Source organism: Natrix helvetica (genome assembly GCF_964273705.1).
Source record: "Natrix helvetica genome assembly, chromosome: 4".
Lineage (NCBI taxonomy): Eukaryota > Metazoa > Chordata > Lepidosauria > Squamata > Natricidae > Natrix > Natrix helvetica.
In genome coordinates, this window is record NC_138550.1 from 33,029,219 (window position 1) to 33,055,761 (window position 26,543).

The 26,543-nt window shown below is 36.5% G+C and overlaps 1 protein-coding gene across 2 annotated transcripts in view; it reads left to right on the forward strand.

Annotated features, from left to right (window-relative positions):
- The window catches only part of DCBLD2 (discoidin, CUB and LCCL domain containing 2), a 33,878-nt gene that overhangs the window by 2,541 nt on the left and 4,794 nt on the right, over positions 1–26,543 (forward strand). The window contains exons 2-14 of one of the 2 annotated variants that reach the window (XM_081952078.1): positions 5,292–5,519; positions 7,080–7,217; positions 8,375–8,426; positions 11,492–11,564; positions 11,850–11,983; positions 12,764–12,804; positions 14,677–14,892; positions 18,274–18,398; positions 20,339–20,486; positions 21,651–21,690; positions 23,786–23,871; positions 24,233–24,358; positions 24,512–24,605. In XM_081952078.1, coding sequence (XP_081808204.1) covers positions 5,292–5,519; positions 7,080–7,217; positions 8,375–8,426; positions 11,492–11,564; positions 11,850–11,983; positions 12,764–12,804; positions 14,677–14,892; positions 18,274–18,398; positions 20,339–20,486; positions 21,651–21,690; positions 23,786–23,871; positions 24,233–24,358; positions 24,512–24,605 — 1,501 coding nt within the window. The remainder of the gene's footprint in view (positions 1–5,291; positions 5,520–7,079; positions 7,218–8,374; positions 8,427–11,491; positions 11,565–11,849; positions 11,984–12,763; positions 12,805–14,676; positions 14,893–18,273; positions 18,399–20,338; positions 20,487–21,650; positions 21,691–23,785; positions 23,872–24,232; positions 24,359–24,511; positions 24,606–26,543) is intronic. The other variant, XM_081952079.1, reaches the window with a different exon arrangement.

Consider the following 26,543-nt stretch of genomic DNA (forward strand, 5'->3'; position numbering starts at 1 on the left):
AAAGTTTACCTTCAGAGTCAGCTACTATACAATAGCTTGCCTTCAGCCCTTTTATATGGGAACAGCTATAATGAAATATGATCTCTCCATTCTCCCTATTCTACTATATTGTTGTATAATGATACCTGAAAAAGACTCCTTTTTCTTTGTTGTTATATGTCCCAAGAGTCTCTCAGTATCTTTTCTAATCATCATATAAGAAAAGACTTATTAGAGATAATATAGCCAGGTTTTACACAGAAGCTTCGGATGTGCATGGACAACTGATTATAATATAAATGATTAGCATTTCAATATTTGATCCATAAATCTTTGGTGAATTTGTAGGATACTAATATTTTACGGTATTTTTCGGAGTATAAGACGCACCAAGGTTTTGAAGAGGCAATTTTTTTAAAAAAGTAGGTAGGTAGATAGAGGGATAGAGAGAGAGAAATACAGTAGGTAGGTAGGGAGAGAGAGAGAGTAGGTAGGTAGGTAGGTAGGTAGGTAGGTAGGTAGGTAGGTAGGTAGGTAGATAGATAGATAGAGGGATATATATATATATATATATATATATATATAGAGAGAGAGAGAGAGAGAGAGAGAGAGAGAGAGAGAGAGAGAGGGAGAGAGAGAGAGAGAAATACAGAAGGTAGGTAGAGAGAGAGAGAAAGTAGGTAGGTAGGTAGGTAAGTAGGTGGGTAGATGGTTCCAGGTATATTTATCCATGTGCTGGAGAAGGAAATCGCTGACAACCGGCAGCACGCAAGACTTGTTTCTGCTGGCACAGCACTTGATCAATGTAATTCTCATCAATCACCTAACTAAAGAGCTTTCCGAAAGGAAAAAAAAAGTTTTGAACTCAGCAAACCTTCCAAAAACGGCCTGTTCTTCGTGAAAATGGGCCCGTTTTTTCCAAATAAAAGTCATGAATAGCCTTGGGGGGGGGGCTTGCAGAGTGCTCCTGGGGGGGGGGGCAAAAACGAGCAAACAACGGCCTGTTTTTCACAAAAAAAGGCCCCTTGTCAAAAAAATTGCATGCATAGCCTTATGGAGGCTTATAGAGTGCTGCTGGGGACTGGGGGGGGGGGAGAGGGAATTGCCTGAAAGCTTCCATAAGGGTATGCATGGCCATTTTTGTGAAGGGGCGGGACTTTGGGAGGAAAACCAATGCTGTATTCGATGTATAAGACGCACCCAGATTTTCAGCCTCTTTTTTGAGGAAATTATTATTTGAAGTATGTATGTATGTATTGTGTGTGTGTGTGTGTGTGTGTGTGTGTGTGTTACAACCCCTGGTATGCCCAAATATGGGAGGGAACTCACTACTCCCCCTTTCTGTCTATCGGCTCACTGCAGGAGAACATCCAGGCAGAAAACCATATTTTTAATGTTGCCTTTTTATATTTGTGTTGTATTTGTGCTGATAAATAAATAAAGAGAGACTAGTATAGATCTATTTCAAGCTATTTAGCTCTCATCAGCTAGCCATACCCTTACTGGGATTTGAACCTGGGCTGTATTACATATTAGGCAGATGTATTAGCCATTAAGCCACAGGCTCTTCTCCTCATCAGCTGAGCCAGGGATGAACAGGACAATGGCATCGCCCTCCTCCCTTACATCAAAGGCACCACAGATAAAATCAGCAAAATTCTCCACAAGCACAATATCAAGACAGCCTTCACCACTGACCAAAAGATAGCCAACATCTTAAGAAACCTCAAAGACAAAATCCAGATAGAAAACCAAGGAGTCTCCGAAATACCATGCAAAATCTGCCCGGCAACATATATAGGACAAACAGGAGAATAAATGCACGCATCACAGAACACAAGAACGCAGTAAGAAAAAAAGAAAAAACTTCCTCCCTTTTCCAGCACCTTAAAGCTACAGGACATGAAATCAACTTTGAAGGAGCCAGGTTAATCTCCAAAACAGAACACCTCAACAAGAGAATAATTATGGAAGCCATCGAAATAGAGAAACACCCCCACAACATGAATAAACGTGATGATACCTCCCGCCTACCAAACATCTGGAAACCAGCCCTAGTCAACAAACGAACACCACCCACCACCCAGGCTGTTACAATACAAAACAACAATGCACACACAGCCAGCACCAATCAGCACCAATCTACCAATCATGATACAACCACACAACCAATCATTCCACTTACTGAAACAAAGCCAGCACCCCATCCCCTCCCACCAAGATTTACAGAAAGATGGCAGCTCCGATCGCATTTTAAGCCCAAGCCTGAAGATGGCAAGTGAGATCTTGCCGAAACGTTGCCAAGACAATCTCAATCCTACACGGGAAAAGACCCGAATACAACAAAACCAGCATATATATATATATATGCATACCTACACCCGTGAAAATATACCTACACCCGTGAAAATCTACGAAAATATACCTACACCCGTGAAAGCATACCTACACCCGTGAAAATCTACGAAAACATATATATATATATATATTTGTATATATATATTTGTGTATATATATATATGTATGTATGTACGTACGTACGTACGTACGTACATACATACATACATACATACATACATACATACATACATATATATATATATATATATATATATATATATATATATATATATTTGTTTTCGTAGATTTTCATGGGTGTAGGTATGCTGGTTTTGTTGTATTCGGGTCTTTTCCCGTGTAAGGTTGAGATTGTCTTTGCAACGTTTCTGCAGGATCTCATTGTGTTACAACCCCTGGTATGCCTAAATATGGGAGGAAGCTCACTACTCCCTCTTTCTGTCCTTCGGCTCATCACAGAAGACCATGCAGGCAGAAAACCATATTTTTATTTTTAATGTTGCCTTTTTATATTTGTGTTGTATTTGTACTGATAAATAAATAAAGGGAGACTAGTATAGATATATTTCGAGCTAGTTGGGTAATGAAACTTCTGCAAACAAACAAACTCAGAGACCGCCATGACACCACAGTTCAATCTGGACCTACATATGTTGTCTTTTATTGGGTATTAGATTTTACAATACATGTTATTTCTATACTGCTAATATATTGCACAATGGACTCAATGTCTTGTTTAAGATTTTTACTTACAATTTATGGGGGTTTTTTTCTTATATGATTTTCACTTAATATTAAGAGAGTACAGGTCTGTCCGTCTGTCTGTCTACCTGCCTACCTCTCTATCTTCTATTATTATTTCAACACAAATGATGTGCCTAGAAAATCTGAGAACACCATGTATAATTAGACAGTTAGGCATACTCCCAAAAATATGGAATTTGAATGCATGTTCTGGATTTTGCCATTCTTTTTATATGCTCCAAGACATAAATATATATACAAATATATTAGTTCCTTCCAAAACATACTAATGCTTAAATAAATTAATGATTAATTTAATAAGCTGGGTCAGGCTCCCTAAATTTAAAAAACACATTTTTAAAAAACTTCTGAGATAAAATATGTTTTAATATGGAAGTACATGCAGATTCTGAAATACTTAATATTTAAAATATCCCCAAGGTATTTGCAAAAGTTAGCAAATAACAATGCAGTGAGTGTGCTAGGGCAATAGAGCAGCCAAATAATACCACCTCCTGACTTCTGGTTCTGCTTTTTTGGGGGGGGGGGGATCTTGGTTAGTTTCATGGACAAATACATTGTTCTGTTGAATATTTAATATTTCTGTCAGTTCTAAATCTTCAGTAGTATGGAATACAATATGCAGGGTATCATATAAAGTAGGGGTGGAAACGTGTAACAGTCTCTAGACTGTCACGCCTGTTATCCTTCAATGCTATTTGTACTAGCTGAAGATGGTGGAAATTACTGAACAAAGCAGGAGATGCCAAAATTGGTTTACGCTCTCAGACATTATGTAGATTTCAAATTGCTTGCTTGAATATGAGGAAATATTATACTGTATACTTTTTATTCAAACACATTAAAGGCCATGGGAGTAAATGAGGGATGGCTGTGTTGTTCTCTCATCTGTTTTGCATTAGCGGTAAAATTCTTTAGGCAAAGAGCTCATTGCTATCTCAGACTTAATAAAGCAATATAAACAGTCCTTTTTTTAGTACATTAATTTTTTAAAAAATATATATTTCATAGGTTTTTGATGAAAGTAAAATCAATATTATCTTTGACTGGTATTTTATACATTCTTAGGGAATGAGAGCTTAAAATTCCCCTGTCATGAAACTGACATATGATTCTTCTCAGTAGCAGAGGGCGCAACCTGCTTATTCATATGAGTCCCAGTGCTGTGTATCTTTGCCATAATTACTTGTTCATATTATACTGTGATGTACATTGTGTTATAAGGAACTGAATTATAACAGGTCAAGAAGAGCTATTCATCAATACGGAACCATATTCCTGACTGTGATTTTCTATTCAACGAATACACAGTTCAGATAAAAAAAGGGAAATTTTAGACATTACAGTTACCCCTTTCTCAATCTTTTCCCCCCAGATATATTACTAACAAGCACATAACCATTTACTGGTGGGACACGATGGTTCAGTGGCTAAGATGCTGAGCTTGTCAATCAGAAAGGTCGGCAGTTTGGCGGTTCGAGTCCCTAGCGCTGTATAACGGAATGAGCTCCTGTTACTTGTCCCAGCTTCTGCCAACCTAGTGGTTCGAAAGCATGTAAAAATGCAAGTAGAAAAATAGGAACCACCTTTGGTGGGAACGTAACAGTGTTTGTGTGCCTTCGGCGTTTACTCATGCTGGCTACATGACCACAGAGACGTCTTCTGACAGTGCTGGCTCTTCAGCTTTGAAAGGGAGATGAGCACCGCCCCCTAGAGTCGGGAATGACTAGCACATATGTGCGAGGGGAACCTTTACCTTACCTTAACTATTCAGTATCCATTATCATACCAGAGATAGCTGAACCCGTTCTAAAGCACGTTTGTTCAAGGCCTGCTTAAAAGCAGTTGGTGTTTTTAACTTTTAGACTCCAAGGAATTCTGATTTTTTATAAAGAGCTTTTTGTAAGCCTGCCTTCTAAAGTGGCTGTGATTATCAAAGTTACTATGATATTTATTTTATTTTAATTATATGCATATATAAAATATGTCATAAGATCTCAGATTTCACATTAATAAAGAGAATCAAGATTAGATTTAGGATGTGTAGCTAGATCCAAAAGGTTATAACTAAATCCATAGTTATAAAACACTAACATATAACACATTTAGTTTGTAGTCTACTCTTGAAGCAGATACATATTCTTCTAGATGTGAGAAAGCAGCTTTACAGATCAATATTTGTTTTGCAGGTGATGGATGTGGATATACAGTCTTAGGTCCTGAAAGTGGAACATTTACATCAATTAATTATCCTCATGCCTATCCCAATAGCACAGTGTGTGAATGGGAAATTCGAGTAAAGCCTGACCAGAGAGTTCAGCTCAAATTTGGGGATTTTGATATTGATGATTCAGATTCTTGTCATTTTAATTATGTGAGGATTTATAATGGAATTGGACCTACAAGAACAGAAATAGGTAAGAGCATATTTCTTTCTAGTATTAATACATGTTTACATACACTTAAGAGTAAGTAGAAAACATTTCTTTTTTCTGTGCCCAATTTCTGTGAATAATTTGACTAGAAGCAAAGCAAAATGTTACCTGATTTTGTGATAACACAAAGTTGAGGAAGTTTTGAAAAGCTCTGGACCAAGAAAATTTTTTACTGTAATATTTCTTCGCTACAGTGTCCTTTTTCCTAATTACCCATGTACAAATGTTTAACATATTTATAATTGTTTTTAAAATTACAGATTCCCTGAAGTTTATTTCTTTTTTGCTTGTTTTTATTTTATTTTTATTTATACATTCTGCACTTTTAATAGTTATATTGATTATTTAGTTCAATAAAAAGCATTTAAAAAGACATGTATGTATTGAGTACAGCGCTATTTTGATTCATTACTTGGTATAAAGTATTTGTTATAAATATACGTATATAGAGCAAGTTTTTGATTCTTCAGTGTTATACGAGAAGTGATTTTCTCTAAAACAAAAGCAAAACTTGAATTCTTTAATGGCAAAGATCTTTCAATCCCGATTTACAAGTACAGTTTACAGGCCCAAATAATTCTCTACTTTTGTTCTCTTTACGTACAGTTTATTCTAGTACGATTGCATAAAAGATCTTAGTCTGCTAAAAATGAATTCCTAACTCGATGAAATGTTAAAAAAGAAATAAATAATACAAAGGAACAAAATTTTATTCATCTGCCCGTCCAGCAGTATGATAAATGGCCCAAAACTGAATAGATTGAGACTAAATTTGGTATTTGGAAAGAAACAAAAGAGTGATCAAGCTTGAAAACCAACCAAATCAGATGATTGATTAATTTCATAAGCCATACTGCACTTGCTTTTCTTATCTTGTTTAGAAATCTTAAGGTCACACTAAAATTAGCAGCACTTGTTTCTTGAAGTTTTGAAATAAAAGTTATTGGTAATAACTTGCTCTTTTGGCAGGGTACATCTTTAGCATGTATTATGATTTAAGTAAGGGGAGTTAAAAGTAAAACAGATTCTTGGAGATAACTGTGCTGAATCTTAAGGAGAGCTATAATGAGACTGCTCTGAAAGAATGTTTCATTTCCTTTTATAGGAAGTTTAATTATGACAAGTTCTTCAGAATAAATTCATAGAACCCTTATTAAAATTAATGATACAAATACAACATACAGCTCTATTTCTCTCCCTAGCTTAGAAAGGGTTCCCAGGTTAGGAAATCAATCCCTGGAAAGACTAAACAATATATTTGATAAAATGTTTATGTCATAAGTGGTTTGATACTAAATAAAAACTTGGAAATGTTGAAAAAAACTATACCTCTCTATGTCTCTGGTACCTCTGAATTTCTGAGAGATTCTCAAAAACCTGCCTTAAGGGGAAAGGGGAAACATCTTTTTCAATTTGTATTTCATTATTGTTCAACTTGTGCAGCTATTACATTTATTGTGGATTAAACCTATAGGTCTACTAAATGATGAGACATTTAATACTACGTTTACGTATGTGATAAGTCTACTGTATCTACTCTAGGGAAATACTGTGGTTTGGGCCTTCAGGTGGACAAGTTAAATGAATCAAAGGGTAATGAAATTACAGTACAGTTCATGAGTGACATTCATTTTTATGGACATGGGTTCCTTGCCTCATATTCAACAACTGATAAACCAGGTATAGTATCTAATTTAGCAATATTTTAGCAGACTACACATCTATTTCTGTTTAATAATTATATAAATCTTACCATAATAGGTAATTTCCTATTACCCGGTTTCTGATAAGTAATGTATAAAGAATTAAGCAAAGACATTTATAAAACCACATCTAGACATGATGATGTAAAGATATTAAGCTTAAAATATACAAAAATATGACTAGAATACATTAATTCAAGGTGATTAAAATAAATTGTTCTAGTTTGTAGCAACAATACACATTCCTGGTCAAATAGTCATAGAGTTTCTGATTTGATGCTAAGTGTTTTTATTACAACAGGCATCAGAAACACATTTTTTGAAGTTTAGGGTCAAGGATAGCATTCCTTAGGAATAATCTATGAGAATAACATATTTTTCTACTCTTCAGTCATTTTTCCCCACTTCTCTAGTTGAAGACAGATCATTATTGCATACAGTCTAAACTAATTTGCAAATCATTTGAAATCCGGTTAACTTCTTTTGGACCACTCCAATAACAGTATTATTTCATTGATGTATTGGTTAATAATTGCCTTTAGTTTTCATATTTAGAGCTCCAAATTAACAACCAAATGGCTGAAACTCACTTCAGGTCACTGGAGAACCTCAGTGACAAAAATTAATACAGATGCTTCATGGCATCATGACATAAGCTCTGACTTTATTATTTGTACCAACATGAAACATAATCACAAAATATTTCATGGATAAGAATAATTATTTGGAGTTTCTATTGCATTAGTGTGGTGGTAATCACTACAGACTCAACTACCATATCAACTATGTTGATGATGTTTGGGCGAGATATAACTCAGCTTATCCTATGTATTACATCTGATGCTCCTCTTTTTGGTTCTGCTAGCTAGGTCTTTTTGGAATTAATCAACAGAGTGATTTCAGCTGATAGAAATAATGTATCTAATTCCTAACCCATGACATGTAGCGTGTTATAGCTAAGAAAGAATAGCACTAGTTCTTTGAGATCCTAATTTATTCAGTGGAAACCAAAATAAGCATGATGCATTAAAATGACTAATGATTCACTCGTTTTCAATATGGAATTTTAAAACATTTCACTGTTTAAAATATTTTGCTATTTAACAATTTTTCTTTTGCTATAATTTTTCCTAGATTTAATAACATGTTTAGATACTGCAAGTCATTTTTCTGAGCCAGAATTCAGGTAAATTTGGTTTTAATATTCTGACAATAAATTAGGATCAGATCACCTGTGAATTAGCCACTTTTTCTCTTGTTCGAACAAAATATTTCATAGGGAGAAAAAGCAGTTAGGTGCACGTATCAATAGACTTTTGACTATAATTCTATGACATATAGTTGACTGAAAATAATTTTATTCAATCGACTGGGACATTTTTGTGTATGTTTTATTGATATGTTTAGCATGAATTGTTCCATAATATTTCCCACTACTAAATATCTGTTTCAGAAGTAGTACTTAAGTATTTCAGTTTGTTATTGTTAAGATAAAGATTTATTATTACTATGGTTCATTATGATTTTTTAAAAAATCAAAAATTTACAAACTCTAAAAAAATTTTTTTTTTAATAATAAAATTTTATTGGGTTTTCAACATTTATAGGGAAAAGGGTAAATGGACAGGTCTACAAATTTTGGCAGTTGCAAAATGTGAAAGGCGCCCCTCCCTCCATACCCATAGTATACATTTATATATAATGCATTGGTATATAATTGATTACAATCAGCATATTAGTTCTATTACTAAATTCAATCAGATTAAACATTACAGTATAAAATCCAAGTATAATTCCATTATCACTTTCGGTCAATTTATAATAATATGATTTTCTTGTTTATTTTTGTGATCTGAGTCTTCTTGCTATTGCCCCATCTCCCTCCACTGGCAGAGCTCTGGCCCCTCCCGTGTCCTGCGTGTCCGTTGTAATGTCTGGTGTTTTCTCTAGGAGTGTTTTATTTTTTTCCATAAAGGCCTGCGCCTCTATGGGTGAATTGATTCTGATTCTTGTCTCCTCCCAGAATATCAGCATACCTTCAGGCATCAACCATCTAAACCACACCCCTTTCTGGTATAATTTATTCGCTAATTGTGAATAATTCTTCCTTTTTTCTCTAATCTTCTTAGGGATCTGCTTCAGAATGGTTATCTCCATATCATGATATGTCAATGCTTGCCCCCTTTGTACACCCAGAATTTCATTTCTTGTGCTTTTTCTAAGAAATTTAATGTGAACCTCCCTGGGTACATTATGTGTTCTAGCATAAGCTGAGTTCACTCTATAAACCAGGTCTATATCCCACCCCATCTGTTGTTTTTCTTTGTGTGTGTAGTCAGCCAGGATGTTTGTCATGATGTCCCTTATGTTTTCCCCATCTTCTTCTATAACATTTTGAAATCTAAGATAATAGGACATTCTCTCAAATTCTAATTTCATCTGTTGGATGTCAAGATCTTTGTTCCCTTTCTGCACAGCTTCTACCACCCCCTTCACCTCCTCCACCCCCCCTTCCACAAGGTTCAGTCTTTGTGAGTTCTTATAAATTTGGGCTTGATTTTCTTTAATTTCATCTTTCATTTCCCTTAGCTGTTTCTTGATTTCCTCCTGGCCCTGTAAAATTTGTTGAAGCATTTGTTGAAAGTCCATCTCTGTAGTCTTGGGTTGCATCAGTTCTGTTATCTTTGACTGTGTGGCTGGACTGGATGTTGCAGATGTTGGAGCAGACGTGGCAAAGCCAGGTTTTCCAGGAGGTGGTCTTTTGGATGCCATCCTTTATAACGTTAAAAGTTCAGTCCATATATAAGATAAACAGTTAGAAAAGAAGGGTAGCCAGGTGAATTCCGGGAGCAGGAGAACCAGGCAGAAGAGAATCTCTCTAATAAGTCTGGCAATAGATGAAAAGTTTCCCCTAGAAAGTTCAAAAAATACCAATCCACAAGAGTTTCCTCTGGGAGACACGGAGACAAAGACCGGAAGCCTGAATTTTAAAGGTGGAGTCAGGTTTCACAGTTCATAAAGACAACGGAAGTGTGCCATCTTGCCCTGCCAGTTTTGGGCACAGAGGCATAACGAAGTTTTTAGAAAAGTTCCAGAAGTCCTCAAATCACAGTAATATATAAAATTAAATTGAAAAGAAAATCATCTCAACCTGGGTGAGGCTTCATTCGTTGGCTCTCCCCCCTCCTCCTCCCCCGGGGGCTGAGAGCAAAATTGTTCCTCACCGCTTGTCCAAGGGGGGGGAAACCCCCCTCCCTCCAGCCACGCCTCCAACTTGCTCCGAAAGTTGTTTTAAAGAAAGCTGAATAATCCTTCGTGCAGAATAGGGAGTGAAGAGAGAAGCAACCTCACCGCACCGCAGCTGCGTCCTTCTATTGTTGCATTCTCCGGTCGGCTTTAGCGAGGCGCGAGGCGCAGAAACGCGAAGCGCCCTCCGATCTTGCTCCCCGGTGCCTTGGGCGCGCGAGAGACCTCCCGCCGGCCGCCGCCGCTGCAGGAGACCCCCGCGATGCCGCCCCTCCGGCAGGACCCCTCTGCGGGGTGTCCTGTGCCCCCCAAGGAGTGGGGAAGCCCACCGGGGAGCCGGAGCGGGCAAAAAGCTGCCCGTCGCCGCCGGAACCGGAACTCCCCCAAACTCTAAAATTTTAAAGAAATATTTTGACTGCAGCCCTCTATCTACTGACCTGAAAGTAAACCAATTGTTGATTTACTTCAGAATAAATTTAGAGAGGATTGCACTATTAACTTATTAACTGTTCTAAGTAATTTTAAAGTAGAAACTGAGCTTTATAGTGTAACATACAGTAACATAGCTCTTATAACAATAAATATGCAGTGATTTTCAGATGATAGTTTATAAACTTTATTTGTTTGCAAGTCAGAATGTTGTTATTAAATGCTTTTACAATGTATAGCTCTTCCCAGAAATACTTAACTTTTACTAATTGATTTATTCATTTTACAGTACATATTATTTATTTATTTGTCTTGTCAATCATATATCATTCAATAATAAGACTTAATTCCCAATGTTGTGTTCAAAATATTTTCAGAACAATTATTTGCGAAGTCATGGCACTATAGTTTATTTTTGAACAGTACTTTTTTCAGGAATGTATGCCTTCCATTTGAATCTCTAGACTTGATTTATTTGAATAATTATACTTGCTTAATCGAGAATTAATGGTTAAGAATTTCAGCACAGAATATTCTGGTTACACATTATAAAAATATCTGTCTTTTTCCCCTTAGCAAATATTGTCCAGCTGGATGCGTGCTTCCTTTTGCTGAAATTTATGGGACTATACCTCATGGCTATAGAGATGTAAGTAACATTCATTTTGATTTTTAGATTATTTAATCAATTTATATCATCACCCATTTCACCATAGTGGCTCTAGATGGCTAGCAATATTTAATATCAAAATACAAACCACCTAAAACATCAGTGCATATTATAGGAATCAGAATAAACCAGTTTGCCAGAAATCATCAACTTGTCAACGTCCAACTAACAGTCTGAACACTGACTGAATGTTAATAATACTTTACCAAAAATGGTGAAATATTGTGAATTAATGCATGATTTCAAATCCTTCTTCTTTCCAAGTCATCTTCCCTTTGCATGGCTGGTGTACACGCAGGAGTGGTATCCAACATCCTTGGAGGTCAAATTAATGTTGTAATCAGCAAAGGTATTCCATATTATGAAAGCTCTCTGGCTAACAATGTGACATCAAAAGTGTAAGTATATGTTTTCTTAAAAATCATTGCATTTGACGTGCATATAAATTTAAGCTCTGAAACATTAAACGCAGATCAGTATTTTAAATATTTTTACAAATTATTACAAAGTGCAGACTAAAAGGCCTTGTTGAAGACTTTAAAACATGTTTTAATAGTATCAGAATATGTTTTTCATTAAATTGATGCCATTGATTAATAGAGTATGGCTAGTTGTCTAAAATGTTGACTAGTAAATATTTTTAATTCTTAAAACAATGAGTTATGAAGCATCTTTAATATCCTTTTTAAGAAGGACAGTATTTTTAAGAAAGAGAAATAAAATATGAAAGAATTTTAATATGTTTCAGAGAATTGAAGGGTCTATTAGAAATATTTTGCATTATGGATTACTAGGAATTTACATCTTTTTTTAAAACTTTCATATGTTATTAAATGTTGCCCAGTATTTTGACTTCAAGAAACTACACAAGTAAAATAGTTTTTCACTGAGAAACTTGCTAAACTGGGAAGTGGGCTAATCTGAGTATACACATTTTTTAAAGTGGCAGATCTGTCTAGAAGTCTGCTTTTCCTTGTATTATTTTGAATGTGAAGACTTAGTGTGTGGATCTTATTTAAAAATCGTCTGCTAATCTGCTAAACAATCATGCAAAATGATATATTGCAAAAATGGTGTATTTTTGAGGAGTATTTTAATAAACATATCGAGAGAAATCAAGGAAAAACTTTAAATATGTTGATAGTAAAATACAGATTTGTGATTTGTTTTTTACACAGAGGTCCTCTGTCTTCAGGGCTCTTCACTTTTAAAACCAGTGGTAAGCCTTTTTGCCTCTTGGTGTTTAATGACATCCAGACTTTATTCAGGCCTATATTTCTTCTTCATTTTGTTCCCCCCTCCTCCAGGTATTTCATTATCATTTCAAACTTGGGGCAAAAGGAGATTGTCTCCTGTTATTGTAGAAATTACTGATTCCCTAAACACCTGGTCTTGTAATTATATAAAATTATTAACTTTTGTTTCTAATATTTGTTATGAACAAAAATGGCATAGAATCAATGGTGGGATTAAATTTTTTTTACTACCGTTTCTGTGGGTATGGCATGACTTGATGGATATGGCTTGGTAGGCGTGGCAGAGGAAGGATACCGTAAAATCTCCATTCCCACCCCACTCCAGGGGAAGGTTACTGCAAAATCCCCATTTCCTCCCGATCAGCTGGGACTCGGGAGGCAGAGAATAGATGTGGGCGGGGCCAGTCAGAGGTGTTATTTACCAGTTCTCCGAACTACTCAAAATTTCCGCTACCGGTTCTCCAGAACTGGTCAGAACCTGCTGAATACCACCTCTGCATAGAATCCATCTTCTTTATAATTACATTAGTAATTATAAAATGTGCAACAAGTAGATACATTTTCTATGCAAGCACATAATGACTTATTAATTGTATTTAAATATGTACTGTGCATTCAGAAAGTATTCAGGCCCTCTTCACTTTTTGTCAATTTTGATATGTTGCAGCCAGATTCTACAGCTGTTGAAATTCATTTTTTTCTCATTAATCTACACTCAGTCCACACTAATGAAAAGTGAAATTTTAGAAATCTCTGTAAATTTATTAAAAATAAAAAACTGAAATAAGTAATTCAGACCCTTTACTCAGTACTTTGTTGAAGCATCTTTGGTAGCAGTTACAGCCTCAATTCTTTTTGGGTATGACACTACAAGCTTTACACACTTGGATTGGAGAATTTTCTGCCATTCTTCCCTGAAAATCCTCTCAAATTTTGTTGGTTGGATGGCGACTGTTGGTAGACAGCTGTTTTCAGGTCCCTCCAGAAATGTCCAATAGTCAGGACTCTGGCTGGGCCATTCCAGGACATTCAAAGAGTTGCCCCTAAACCACTCCTGTGTTGTCCTTCTGAAACTCTGTCACATCTCCACGCAGGATCTCTGGAGCTGTCAGTGACCATCAGGTTTTTAGTCACTTCTCTTACTAAGGCCCTTCTCCCCCAATGGTTCAGTTTGATCAGCTCCTGGAAGAGTCCTGATTGTCCCAAATTTCTTCTATTTATGAATTATGAAAGCCAATGTGTTCTTAGGAACCTTCAGTGCAGCATAAATTTTATTATAGCCTTTACCAGATCTGTTCCTTGCAATAATCTTGTCTCTGTGCTCTTCAGGCAGTTCCTTTGACCTCATGGCTTTTGCTCTGTTACAATATGCATTGTCAGTTGTTATGCCTTCTATAGAGAGGCATATGCCTATCCAAATCATGTCCAATCAATTTAATTTACCAGAGGTGGACTCCAAGGTGTAGAAACATGTCAGCAATGATCAAGAAGAATGGGAGGCACCAGAGCAAAATTTCATTTGTTGTTGCAAAGGTTTGGAATATTAATGCCAATGTGATAATTCATTTTTTTCCATTTTAATAAATTTACAGACATTACTAAAATTGTGTTTTCACTTGGGGTACTATGTGTAGATTAGACAAAAATAGATATCAACAACTGTAGAATTCAGCTGGAGCATAACAAAATTGACAAAAGTGAAGGGAGGTCTGAATACTTTATGCATGCACTGCATGTGTCTCTTGTTCTATATTGAATATTCAGGTGTAGATACAATATAGTTGCCAAATTCTTTTAATCTACTGATTGCTTTTTTTGTTTCTGTCTGTGTTTAGGTTGTTATGGGACACTTGGAATGGAATCTGGAGTAATTGCCGATTCACAAATTAATGCATCCTCATTTTTAGAATGGCCTGAGCAGCTAGGTCAACCAAGCACTTGGAAGCCAGAAAGAGCCAGGTTGAAAAGGCCTGGACACTCTTGGGCAGCTTTTACTAATGATGAGTATCAATGGTTGCAAATAGATCTAAACAAAGAACAGCGAATAACAGGTAAGTAAGTAGAAAATATTTATTTAATGGAAGATATTATTATTATTATTATTATTATTATTATTATTATTATTATTATTATTATTATTATTATTATTATTATTATTCAATAATTCAAAGTACTTTTGAATATGTACCACGCTTTACATCCACGAAGCGACATCGACAGATTGTACCTGCCAAGAAAAATAGCGGGCAGGGGGCTATTGCAAATCTATCAAAATGTAGAAAAAGAAAAACGAAGTTTGAATGATTATGTGAACCAAAGTACAGAAAAATTTCTGCAGGCTGTGAAAACAGAGAACAGCATAAAAACAACAGAAACAAAGGCAGAATATAAGGAAAAACAGCTGGATGACAGATTAAATAGATGGAAAATGAAAGCTTTGCATGGACAGCACTTGAAAAACATTGAAGGAAAATGTGATGACAGCTTGACTTGGGCATGACTTAAGATGGGAACTATCAAGAAAGAAACGGAAGGTTTAATACTGGCTGCTCAAGAACAAGCACTACAAACTAATGCCATGAAAGCGAAGATACAAAAATCCACTGACAACCCAAAGTGCCAACTTTGCAATAACAAAATTGAAACTGTTTCACATTTAATATATGAATGCAGCAAAATCTCACAAACTAATTACAAAGCTAGACATGACTGAGTTGCTAAATTAATCCATTGGTCATTATGTAAAAAATATGATTTACCTGTATCCAGAAAGTCATGGGAACATAAAGTGGAAAAAGTTATCGAAAATGAGAAGGTGAAGATCTTGTGGGACTTTCGAATACAAACGGATCGTCATTTGGAGCCCAACATGCCAGATATCATGGTTGTAGAGGGCTGAAGCGTACAGTTTATTGATATCGCTGTTCCTGGAGATGCCAGAGTCAAAGAAAAAGAACTAAAAAAAAAATGAAATATCGCGAACTGGCCCAGTGATACCCATTGTCATCGGGGCACTTGGCACCATATGCAAGAATTTTACAAGATACATCAACAAATTGCAGCTTCCTGCAATAATACCAGCGGAACTGCAAAAAACTGCGCTACTCAGAACATCTTATATTTTAAGAAAGTACTTGGTTGATACCTAGGACGCTGGCAGCAAACCGTATCAACCATTAGCACCAGTCACTGGTATTTGTAATGCATTTTTGAATGTTCAGTTGACTGAGTTTCATGTTTAATGAATAAAGTATAGTATATAATGATGATGATGATGATGATGATGATGATGATGATGATGATGCAAAAGGAATACACCAGGAGGGTCCGCAAAATATTAAAATCAAAGCTGAATGCTGGAAACATAATTATAGCTATTAATACATGGGCAGTTCCAGTGATATGCTACTCAGCTGGATCATCAACTGAACTTTGGCTGAACTGGAAAACTTGGACCCGAAAACGTGTAAACCTTTGAATATGTACCATGCTTTACATCCACAAAGTGACATCAATTGGTTGTACCTGCCAAGAAAAATAGGAGGCAAGGGGACTATTGCAAATGTATCAAACTGTAGAAAAAGAAAAATGAAGATTGAATGATTATGTGAACCAAAGTACAAAAAAATTGCTGTAGGGTGTGAAAATGGAGAACATTCTAAAAACAACAGAAACAAAGGCAGAATATAAGGAAAAACAACTGGATGACAGATTAAATAGATGGAAAATCAAAGCTTTACATGGACAGCACTTGAAAAACATTGAAGGAAAATGTGATGACAACTTGACATGGACATGGCTTTAGATGAGAACCATCGAGAAAGAAATGGAAGGTTTAATACTGGCTGCTCAAGAACAAGCACTATAAACTAATGCCATGAGAGCGAAGATACAAAAATCCACTGACAATCCAAACTACCGACTTTGCAACAACAAAGTTGATTTTTTTTCACATTTAAGAAGTGAATGCAGAAAATTTGCACAAACTGATTACAAAGCTAGACACAACCGAGTTGCTAAAATAATCCAGTCATTATGTAAAAAATAGAACCTATCTGTATCCAAAAAGTCCTGGAAACAAAGTGGAAAACGTTACGGAAAATGAGAAGGTGAAGATCTTGTGGGACTTTCGAATACAGATGGATTGTCATTTGGAACACAACACGCCAGATATCACAGTTGTTGAGGGCCGAAGCGTACAGTTTATTGATATCACTGAACCAGGAGATGGCAGAGTCGGAGAAAAAGAACTAGAAAAAAATCATAAAATATCGCGACCTGGCCATCAAAACTACACAGCTATGGATAAAGCGTGTAACAGTGATATCCTTGTCAATGGGGCACTTGGTACCATGTCCAAGGATTTTACAAAACACTTCAAGAAATCGCAGCTTCCTGCAATAACACCAGTGGAACTGCAAAAAACTGTGCTACTAGGAACATCGTATATTTTAAGAAGATACTTGGTTGATACCTAGGACGCTGGCAGCTGAGTTTCATGTTTAATGAATAAAGTATATAATAGTAATCATCATTGTCCACTGGATATTATGTAAAAAATACGACTTACCTGTATCATAAAAGTCATGGGAACACGAAGTGGAAAAAGTTGTCAAAAATGAGAAAGTTAAGATCTTCTTTGTATATTTACTTGGTCGATAGGACGCTGGCAGCAACCCGTATCAACCATCAGTGCCAGTTAATAATATTTGTGATACATCTTTAAATGTTCACTTGACTGAGTTTCATATTTAATGAATAAAAGAAATAAAAATGGAATTTGACAGAAAGTAAGAGAGAATTCTAGATGCACTATCTATTTATAAGATTTAACATAGCTGACCATATCACCAAATCAAAATAAATGTCATCATTTAGGTCTTTGACTGGCCTTGATAGTAGGAAAAGAGAAATAATTTGGTGCAGCAATTCATTATCATGAATAATTTAAACGTTTTGTACAATTGTATGATTTGATGAAAACATTTGGCCCCCTGGAATACGAATGTAGCATCCCTTAAAAAATAATAAACATAAAATCCATCAGCCATCGGGGATTACAGTTAAGAGTTGCTGCCTCTCTAGAGCCAAATTGTATCCCATATAATATTTGGGCAACTGTTTTAGCCATAAACAGTTTGATTGCTGCTGAAATGTAATTTGAATCCAGTTGAATCTAGCTCATGGATAACAACTCTCTGAAAGGATTTAATCAGAGATTATTCTGAGGCTGCTTTACAGTATCATATGACTTATGAATTAGGAGCAAGAAATTTTTTTCTACTGTATAGACGATATGCTTAGAATGACCAGAAGAGTCAGTCAGTCAGCAGTCAGTCAGTCTGTCTGTCTGTCTCTAAACACACACACACAATACATACACATTTATATTTTATATTTGTTTATTATAAAGGAGACCTTCTGATTCACAGGTATCATTACAACTGGCAGCACCTTAGCAGAGTACCATTATTATGTCTCTGCTTATAGGATTCTGTATAGCAACGAAGGACAGAAGTGGACAGTATACAGAGAACCTGGTGTTGAGAGAGATAAGGTGAGATTAATATATCACAGGAAATCGTTGTGTGTTTTTGAAATGATAGTTACTTATATTCGTTGACCATAGAGAGCTTGAAATATAGTTATTGGAAACTTATTTGTAAATTCTGAAATTGAACACATTTTGTTTCATTTGAAGCATAGTGGTACTAATCCTTTGTCCGTGTGTCAAGGTACTCGTATAGAAAAATTTAAAAAAAGTATTTTATATTCAATGCACTTCATCTTAGATTGATGGAAGATTACCCACAGGAATCACACCCTGCAATTCAAAAGGCAGACATAGTAGGAGAATTATGGCTGGATAGGATTTCAAAATCTTTTGGAATTGGATGATTCAATATCAAAGAATATTAGTTAGAGATGTAGTAATATTTAGACTTGGTGAAATCCTTTTAAAAGAAGCAAAATGTCTGCATTTGGCACATGTGGAACACCTTATGAGGCAGCTGCACAAACATGCAAAAGATGCAGCTGGTTTAATGATAAAAGGCAGGCTCTGTGTATATTCTCAAAGGGATCTGAATCGCCTCTTTTGAAGAATTTATGAAGGTTTAGTGGGTTTCTTCATCTCTGCCTTATTCTTCATCGATAAAATGCTTTAGTGGAAAGAGTTGACAAAATCTGTTTCTTTCCCTCTACATTATTTTAGTGGCAAATTCAGCCAACATAGATTTTGCACATGGACATCCTTATTCCAGAAAACCTTCGGAGTGGATGACACTTTTGTCATAACTTTCATATCTCCACAGAGCAATTGTCTATTGACAAGAGTTGCATATTGCTTAACAATGTCTGTTATACTGGCCATGCTAACAAAGCTAACCTGAGTGGCCAAACGTTATCTAAATCTGTGTTATGAAAATGAGAGCTGTTAATGAGTTTTGTTGGAAATCTTAATTTTTGACTTGATAATATTTCATGGAGTATTGAACGCCAAATGAGGTCAGAAAAAAAAATCTGATGCTGATGCTAATTCTAACTTTTGACTGCCCTCTTCTGGACTTGGTAGCTCTAAAAAAAGAGGAAGAAGGGGGTATATTTAAACTTTGCTACATTAAACTTGATAATGGTAAGTAATCATTGTAACTTTCACAGTAATAATGTTTAAATTTGTTTGTCTGAGATTATCTAGCAATTTCTAAGATATAAGTTAGTTGAAGAATAGTAAAAAGAGAAATCTGAGCTGAGCTTGATTCTTGATGACTTCATGGACAACTCTATACAGTTTTTTTTAGCTACAGAATGGAAGTGGTTTGCCATTGCCTTTTTCAAGGATTTTTTTTTTAAAAATTTGCAATACAGAGCATTTCTAGACCTTCAAGAATTAATCAGGTCTGAGTCAGATGATGTTACTTAAATAATGGTACCTATTATGGGTTTCTGATGCAGTGTGACCATATTAGGTGTGGCAGTTAATTTTTCTGTACATTTGAACACAGAATCTGTGAGTTTAACAGCAGGACATTCAAGAACAGGGCTCAGATGAGTTGCTTTATCGGAGCTGTGAAAGCTGCTGTTATTAAACAATGATAAACCATGATCAAATCTAATCATATTTATATTCGCCTTGAGGTTTTAAACCCTGTATCTCTTGCTCTGATAATCAACTTTTTGTTGTCTTTTTCTCAGCCTTGAATCTTGAGAACATGTGCATGATGTTTATATAATAATCCTGTCTAGTATCTCTTGCAACCTTTTAGCTTGCATAATATAAAAATAAGCACTTTAAACATTACCGGTTTTTAATGATTGCTTCATTGAATTTGCATTAATGAATATTTCATCAGTGCTTTGAGAACTAAATGCCTGCTATGAAATCATAAGAGATAATCATAATTTTCTTTTGAATTTGAAAATGAAACACTTTAAAAAAAGAAAATGGAACCACATGGCAAATCTTGTACTACATATTATATGATCTTTTTTCCCTAGGTATTTCAAGGCAACACAGGCTATTATCAGGAAGTTCGCAATAATTTCATTCCACCGATTATTGCTCGCTTTGTTAGAATAAACCCTTTGAAATGGCACCAAAAACTTGCAATGAAAGTAGAATTGCTGGGATGTCAATTTAATATTGGTAAGTAAAGTGGCATTTGATACATTCCTTATAAAATGTACAATTTTCTAATGGAAGAAAAGGAGGAGAACCTTGTTACTGTCCTTCATTCAGTAGGTAGGAACATAATTTTAACCCTCACAACTACCATACAGTTCTGAACCATGTTACCTAGTTGCAGTGTTCTGGTCTTTGCTGGTCTACTTACTTTTGTTAGAAAAAAGAGTAGCTAGTTCAGCCCCTAACATACTGAAGCTTTTTTTTTTTCTTATTGGTTCAAGTACTCAGTCCTGACCTAAGGACTGTGGGAGGAGCAAGAAATGCTTGTTGAGATTAGTCAACAAGCCTTGATTTTCCTCAAGAAGCCATCTTGCTTCTGTATCGCTGGATTTCCTATACTGGCATTTTTTGTCTAGTATTTAATGTCCCCTTTGGGGGAAGATCATCATGAAGGTGCTCCACAGCAGCCTCAGAGGACCTTGAATTAAGCAAATTATCTGGATCCCTTTCAGTTGGGATTCAGACCAAGGTATAAAACAGATCAACATTGGGTGTGCTTTGGATTTCTGGCAAGATCAGGACCAGGGTTATCTCACATTTTACGAGATGAGCAACCATTTAAACTCAATCAATCAATCGATATTTGAGGAATGGTTATTCACCTGGATTTCTACAACTGAATCTGGAAGACAGTCCTGGAGGGGTCTCCTCTCCCACCCCCCATGTTTCCTCTGATCCAGAGCCCCCTCTCCTTTTTTCTATGTCAGAGAGAGTATTTCAACTTCTATTATCGATAGAAAATATCTTAAATGTTAGGAGTTTGATTTCTTGTCTCCTTTTTTGCTGGAGCATTCTGCTTATCTACTAAAACTGGGTGAAAGCTGCTTGTTTCCCAGTGAGCATTAAAATAGTGATTTTACATATTCAAAAGAGGGGAAGGAGCTGTTACGGTAAGTCCCATGTTCCATTATGCTAATGTGCTAAATTACTTGTTTCTTTTTCCTTGGGTTACTGACTGGTTCTGGACATTCATATTTTACATATTGGGAGAATAGTGAGAATTATTCACATTTAGTCGCTGGCACTCTTAACAGATATTTTGAGAAAAAGTAAATTATATAAAACAAAGATACTTGTTACATTTTAAATTAATGACGTCATCTCAAGATTTTGCTTTTATTTAAGTTCGGGCTCCAAGACCATCATTACCTCCACCACCCAGGAGCAACAATGACTTTTCTTTTTTTTTTTTTTTTTTTTTTTTATAATAAAATTTTATTGGTTTTTCAAGATTTATAGGGAAAAGGGTAAATGGACAGGTATACAAATTTTGGCAGTTGCAAAGTGTGTGAGGCCCCCCTCCCTCCATACCCATAGTATACATTTAATATAATGCATTAGTATATAATTGATTACAGTCAGCATATTAGTTCTATTATTAAATTCAATCAAATTAAACATTACAGTATAAAATCCAAATATAATTCCATTTTCACTTTCGGTCAGTTTATAATAATATGATTTTCTTGTTTATTTTTGTGATCTGAGTCTTCTTGCTATTGCCCCATCTCCCTCCACTGGCAGAGCTCTGGCCCCTCCCGTGTCCTGCGTGTCCGTTGTGGTATCTGGTGGTTTCTCTAGGAATGTTTTATTTTTTTCCATAAAGGCCTGCGCCTCTATGGGTGAATTAATTCTAATTCTTGTCTCCTCCCAGAATATCAGCATACCTTCAGGCATCAACCATCTAAACCACACCCCTTTCTGGTATAATTTATTCGCTAATTGCGAATAATTTTTTCTTTTTTCTCTAATCTTCTTAGGGATCTGCTTCAGAATGGTTATCTCCATATCATGATATATCAATGCTTGCCCCCTTTGTACACCCAGAATTTCATCTCTTGTGCTTTTTCTAAGAAATTTAATATGAACCTCCCTGGGTACATTGTGTGTTCTAGCGTAAGCTGAATTCACTCTATAAACCAGATCTATATCCCACCCCATCTGTTGTTTTTCTTTGTGTGTGTAGTCAGCCAGAATGTTTGTCATGATGTCCCTTATATTTTCCCCATCTTCTTCTATAACATTTTGAAATCTAAGATAATAGGACATTCTCTCAAATTCTAATTTCATCTGTTGGATGTCAAGATCTTTGTTCCCTTTCTGCACAGCTTCCACCCCCCCCCTCACCTCCTCCACCCCCCCTTCCACAAGATCCAGTCTCTGTGAGTTCTTATAAATTTGGGCTTGATTTTCTTTAATTTCATCTTTCATTTCCCTTAACTGTTTCTTGATTTCCTCCTGGCCCTGTAAAATTTGTTGAAGCATTTGTTGAAAGTCCATCTCTATAGTCTTAGGTTGCATCAGTTCTGTTATCTTGGACTGTGTGGCTGGACTGGATGTTACAGATGTTGGAGCAGATGTGGCAAAGCCAGATTTCCCAGGAGGTGGTCTTTTGGATGCCATCCTTTATAACATTAGAAGTTCAGTCCATATATAAGATAAACAGTTAGAAAAGAAGGGTAGCCAGGTGAGGTCCGGGAGCAGAAGAACCAGGCAGAAGAGAATCTCTCTAATAAGTCTGGCAATAGATGAAAGGTTTCCCCTAGAAAGTTCAAAAAGACCAATCCACAAGAGATTCCTCTGGGAGACACGGAGACAAAGACCGGAAGCCTGAATTTTAAAGGTGGAGTCAGGTTTCACAGTTCATAAAGACAACGGAAGTGTGCCATCTTGCCCTGCCAGTTTTGGGCACAGAGGCATATCAAAGTTTTAAAAAGTTCCAAAGGTCCTCAAATCTCAGTAAATAGTGAAATTAAATTGCAAAGAAAATCATCCAACCTGGGTGAGGCTTCATTCGTTGGCTCTCCCCCCTCCTCCTTCCCCGGGGGCTGAGAGCAAGATTATTCCTCGCCGCTTATCCAAGGGGGGGGGAAACCCCCCTCCCTCCAGCCGCGCCTCCAGAATACTCCGAAAGTTATTTAAAGAAAGCTAACTAGTTCTTTGTGCAAAATAGGGCATGAAGAGAGAAGCAGCCTCACCACACCGCAGCTGCTTCCTTCACTTGCTTCATTCTCCCGACGGCTTTAGCGAGGCGCGAAGCGCAGAAACGCGAGGCGCCCTCCGATCTAGCTCCCCGGTGCCTTGGGCGCGCGAGAGACCTCCCGCCGGCCGCCGCCGATGCAGGAGCTCCCCGCGATGCCGCCCCTCCGGCAGGACCCCTCTGAGGGGTGTCCTGTGCCCCCCAAGGAGTGGGGAAGCCCACCGGAGAGCCGGAGCGGGCAAAGAGCTGCCCGTCGCCGCTGCCGCCGGAACCGGAACTCCAACAATGACTTTTCTTTGCAGATTGATAAAACAACCTTCACCCCTGAGGTCAAGAACACTATGTTAACTCCAAGTGTAACCAAAGGTACTGATATCTAAAAAAATAGTGTTGCAGCACTATTAATTGCCTAGCATTAATAGTGCCTTTTTGTGGTTCACTTTATTTTTAACCCACTGAAATTCATTCACTAGAAATGATTAATTAATGTACCGGTATATTTCTGTAGCCAACAGGACATGCAGATTTTGCATACAAAATAGCTAAATTAGAAGTCGACTATTTTGCACGCTGAAAAGTTCTTAGCAGTCATAATACCTTCATGTCCGCCTAAGAAAATATCTCCAAATATTATGGATGCTATATGCATTTTTACTGGATATTTGTGTAAGTAAAGTAGGATTTAAAAAGGCCAAAAATTTATTTAAGATTTTGCTTTGGTTTTAAGTTCGGTCTCCAAGAGCAACATTGCCTCCACCGCCCAGGAGCAACAAAGATTTTCCATTGCAGACCAGTAAAACAACTTTTGCTCCTAAGATCAAGAATACTACAGTAACACCGAGTGTTACAAAAGGTACTGATACCTAAGCATAGTAAAATAATGCATAGCATTAATAATACATATTTTGGTACTCTTCAATATTTACCTAGATAAAAGGGAATGTATCAAGTTTTTTTTTTAACGCGTTTATGAACTTAACATATGCTATATCTTAATGGTTTTCAGATGTAGCATTGATAGCTGTTCTAGTACCCGTGTTGGTCATGGTTTTTACCACCCTCATCTTGATCTCAGTTTGCTCCTGGCACTGGAGAAACAGGTAACCAAGTTACATAAGTGCTTCTAAAGAAGGACTGTGTCATAACAGCTTTGCCCAGCATGCACAACATACTCAAAAATTATAATGGAACAGCCAATTTGTGGAGATTTGGTGGAACATAAAGCTATAAGCTTCTACAATGCCAACAAAAGTGGAGTGGGTAGAATGCTGCTAAGGTTTATTTTCACCTAGACTACTCTAGTAGAAGTTATGATGCCTGTTATTGAATGCTGGTGAAACAGATCAAGAAGGTTGCATTTTTTCTGTTCAAGAGCACACATCTCTAGATAGTCCTCATGATATATTGTGGCTGCAGGTTTAAGAATTCTTGGGTACAGTTATGTGATTAATATATCTGAAGAGCTGCAGGCTCACAACAGAGGAAGATTGCAAAGATTGCACAGTACTTAAAGATGAAATGGGAAAAATTAAAAAGATTCATTAACACACACACACACACACACACAATGAATTCAGATAATCCTCTTTCAGTAATAACAATCCTTTTGTTGCAATATATTTTTTTCTTAAATAACTTCAGTTAAGAATAACTTTTGGAAACATTTAGATTAGGCCTGGAGGCACCAAGGCTCAAGTCTACCTTAGCTGTAGAGTTCAGACCAATTGTGGTGATAAATTGCTTTGTACAGGTGAAACTCGAAAAATTAGAATATCGTGCAAAAGTTCATTTATTTCAGTAATGCAACTTAAAAGGTGAAACTAATATGTGAGATAGACTCATTACATGCAAAGCAAGATAGTTCACGCCGTGATTTGTCATAATTGTGATGATTATGGCATACAGCTCATGAAAACCCCAAATCCACCATCTCAGAAAATTAGAATATTACATGCAATCAATAAAACAAGGATTGTACATAGAACAATATCGGACCTCTGAAAAGTATAAGCATGCATATGTCCTCAGTACTTGGTTTGGGCCCCTTTTGCAGCAATTATTGCCTCAATGCAGCGTGGCATGGAAGCTATCAGCCTGTGGCACTGCTGAGGTGTTAGGGAAGACGAGGATGCTTCAATAGCGGCCTTCAGCTCTTCTGCATTGTTCGGTCTCATGTCTCTCATCTTTCTCTTGGCAATGCCCCATAGATTATGGGGTTCAGGTCAGGCGAGTTTGCTGGCCAATCAAGCACAGTAATCCCACAGTCTTGAACCAGGTTTTGGTGTTTTTGGCAGTGTGGGCAGCTTGAAAATGAAGTCAGCATCCCCATAAAGCTCGTCTGCGGAAGGAAACATGAAGTGCTCCAAAATCTCCTGGTAGACGGCTGCGTTGACCTTGATCTTAATGAAGCACAGTGGTCCAAAGTCTTGTTGCTCAGTGGTCCAAAGTCCTCTTTTCTGATGAGAAAAGCCAAAAGCACCAAAACCTGGTTCAATGACCGTGGGATTACTGTGCTTGATTGGCCTCTTCATTCTTCCTCCATACTCTGAGATGCAAAAGTTGCGATGAGGTCCGATATTGTTCTATGTACAATCCTTGTTTTATTGATTGCATGTAATATTCTAATTTTCTGAGATTTGGGGTTTTCATGAACTGTACGCCATAATCATCACAATTATGACAAATCATGGCTTGAACTATCTTGCTTTGCGTGTAATGGGTCTATCTCATATATTAGTTTCACATTTTAAGTTGCATTACTGAAATAAATGAACTTTTGCACAATATTCTATTTTTTCAAGTTTCAACTATATTGCCTTCATCTCCTGTTGAAAAGGATGGAAATTTACCAAGGGCATGAATGAATGGTAATTGATTACAAAAGATTTGTATTTAACAATACATTTAGTGGTTGATTGCCATACTTTAATAAAAATCTTTGCTGCTGTTTATGTTAATAGTATACTACACAAAGAAAGCAATCTTCTTCATCTCATATTACATCCAAGTATTTTAAAGTCATATTTCAAACAGTAATA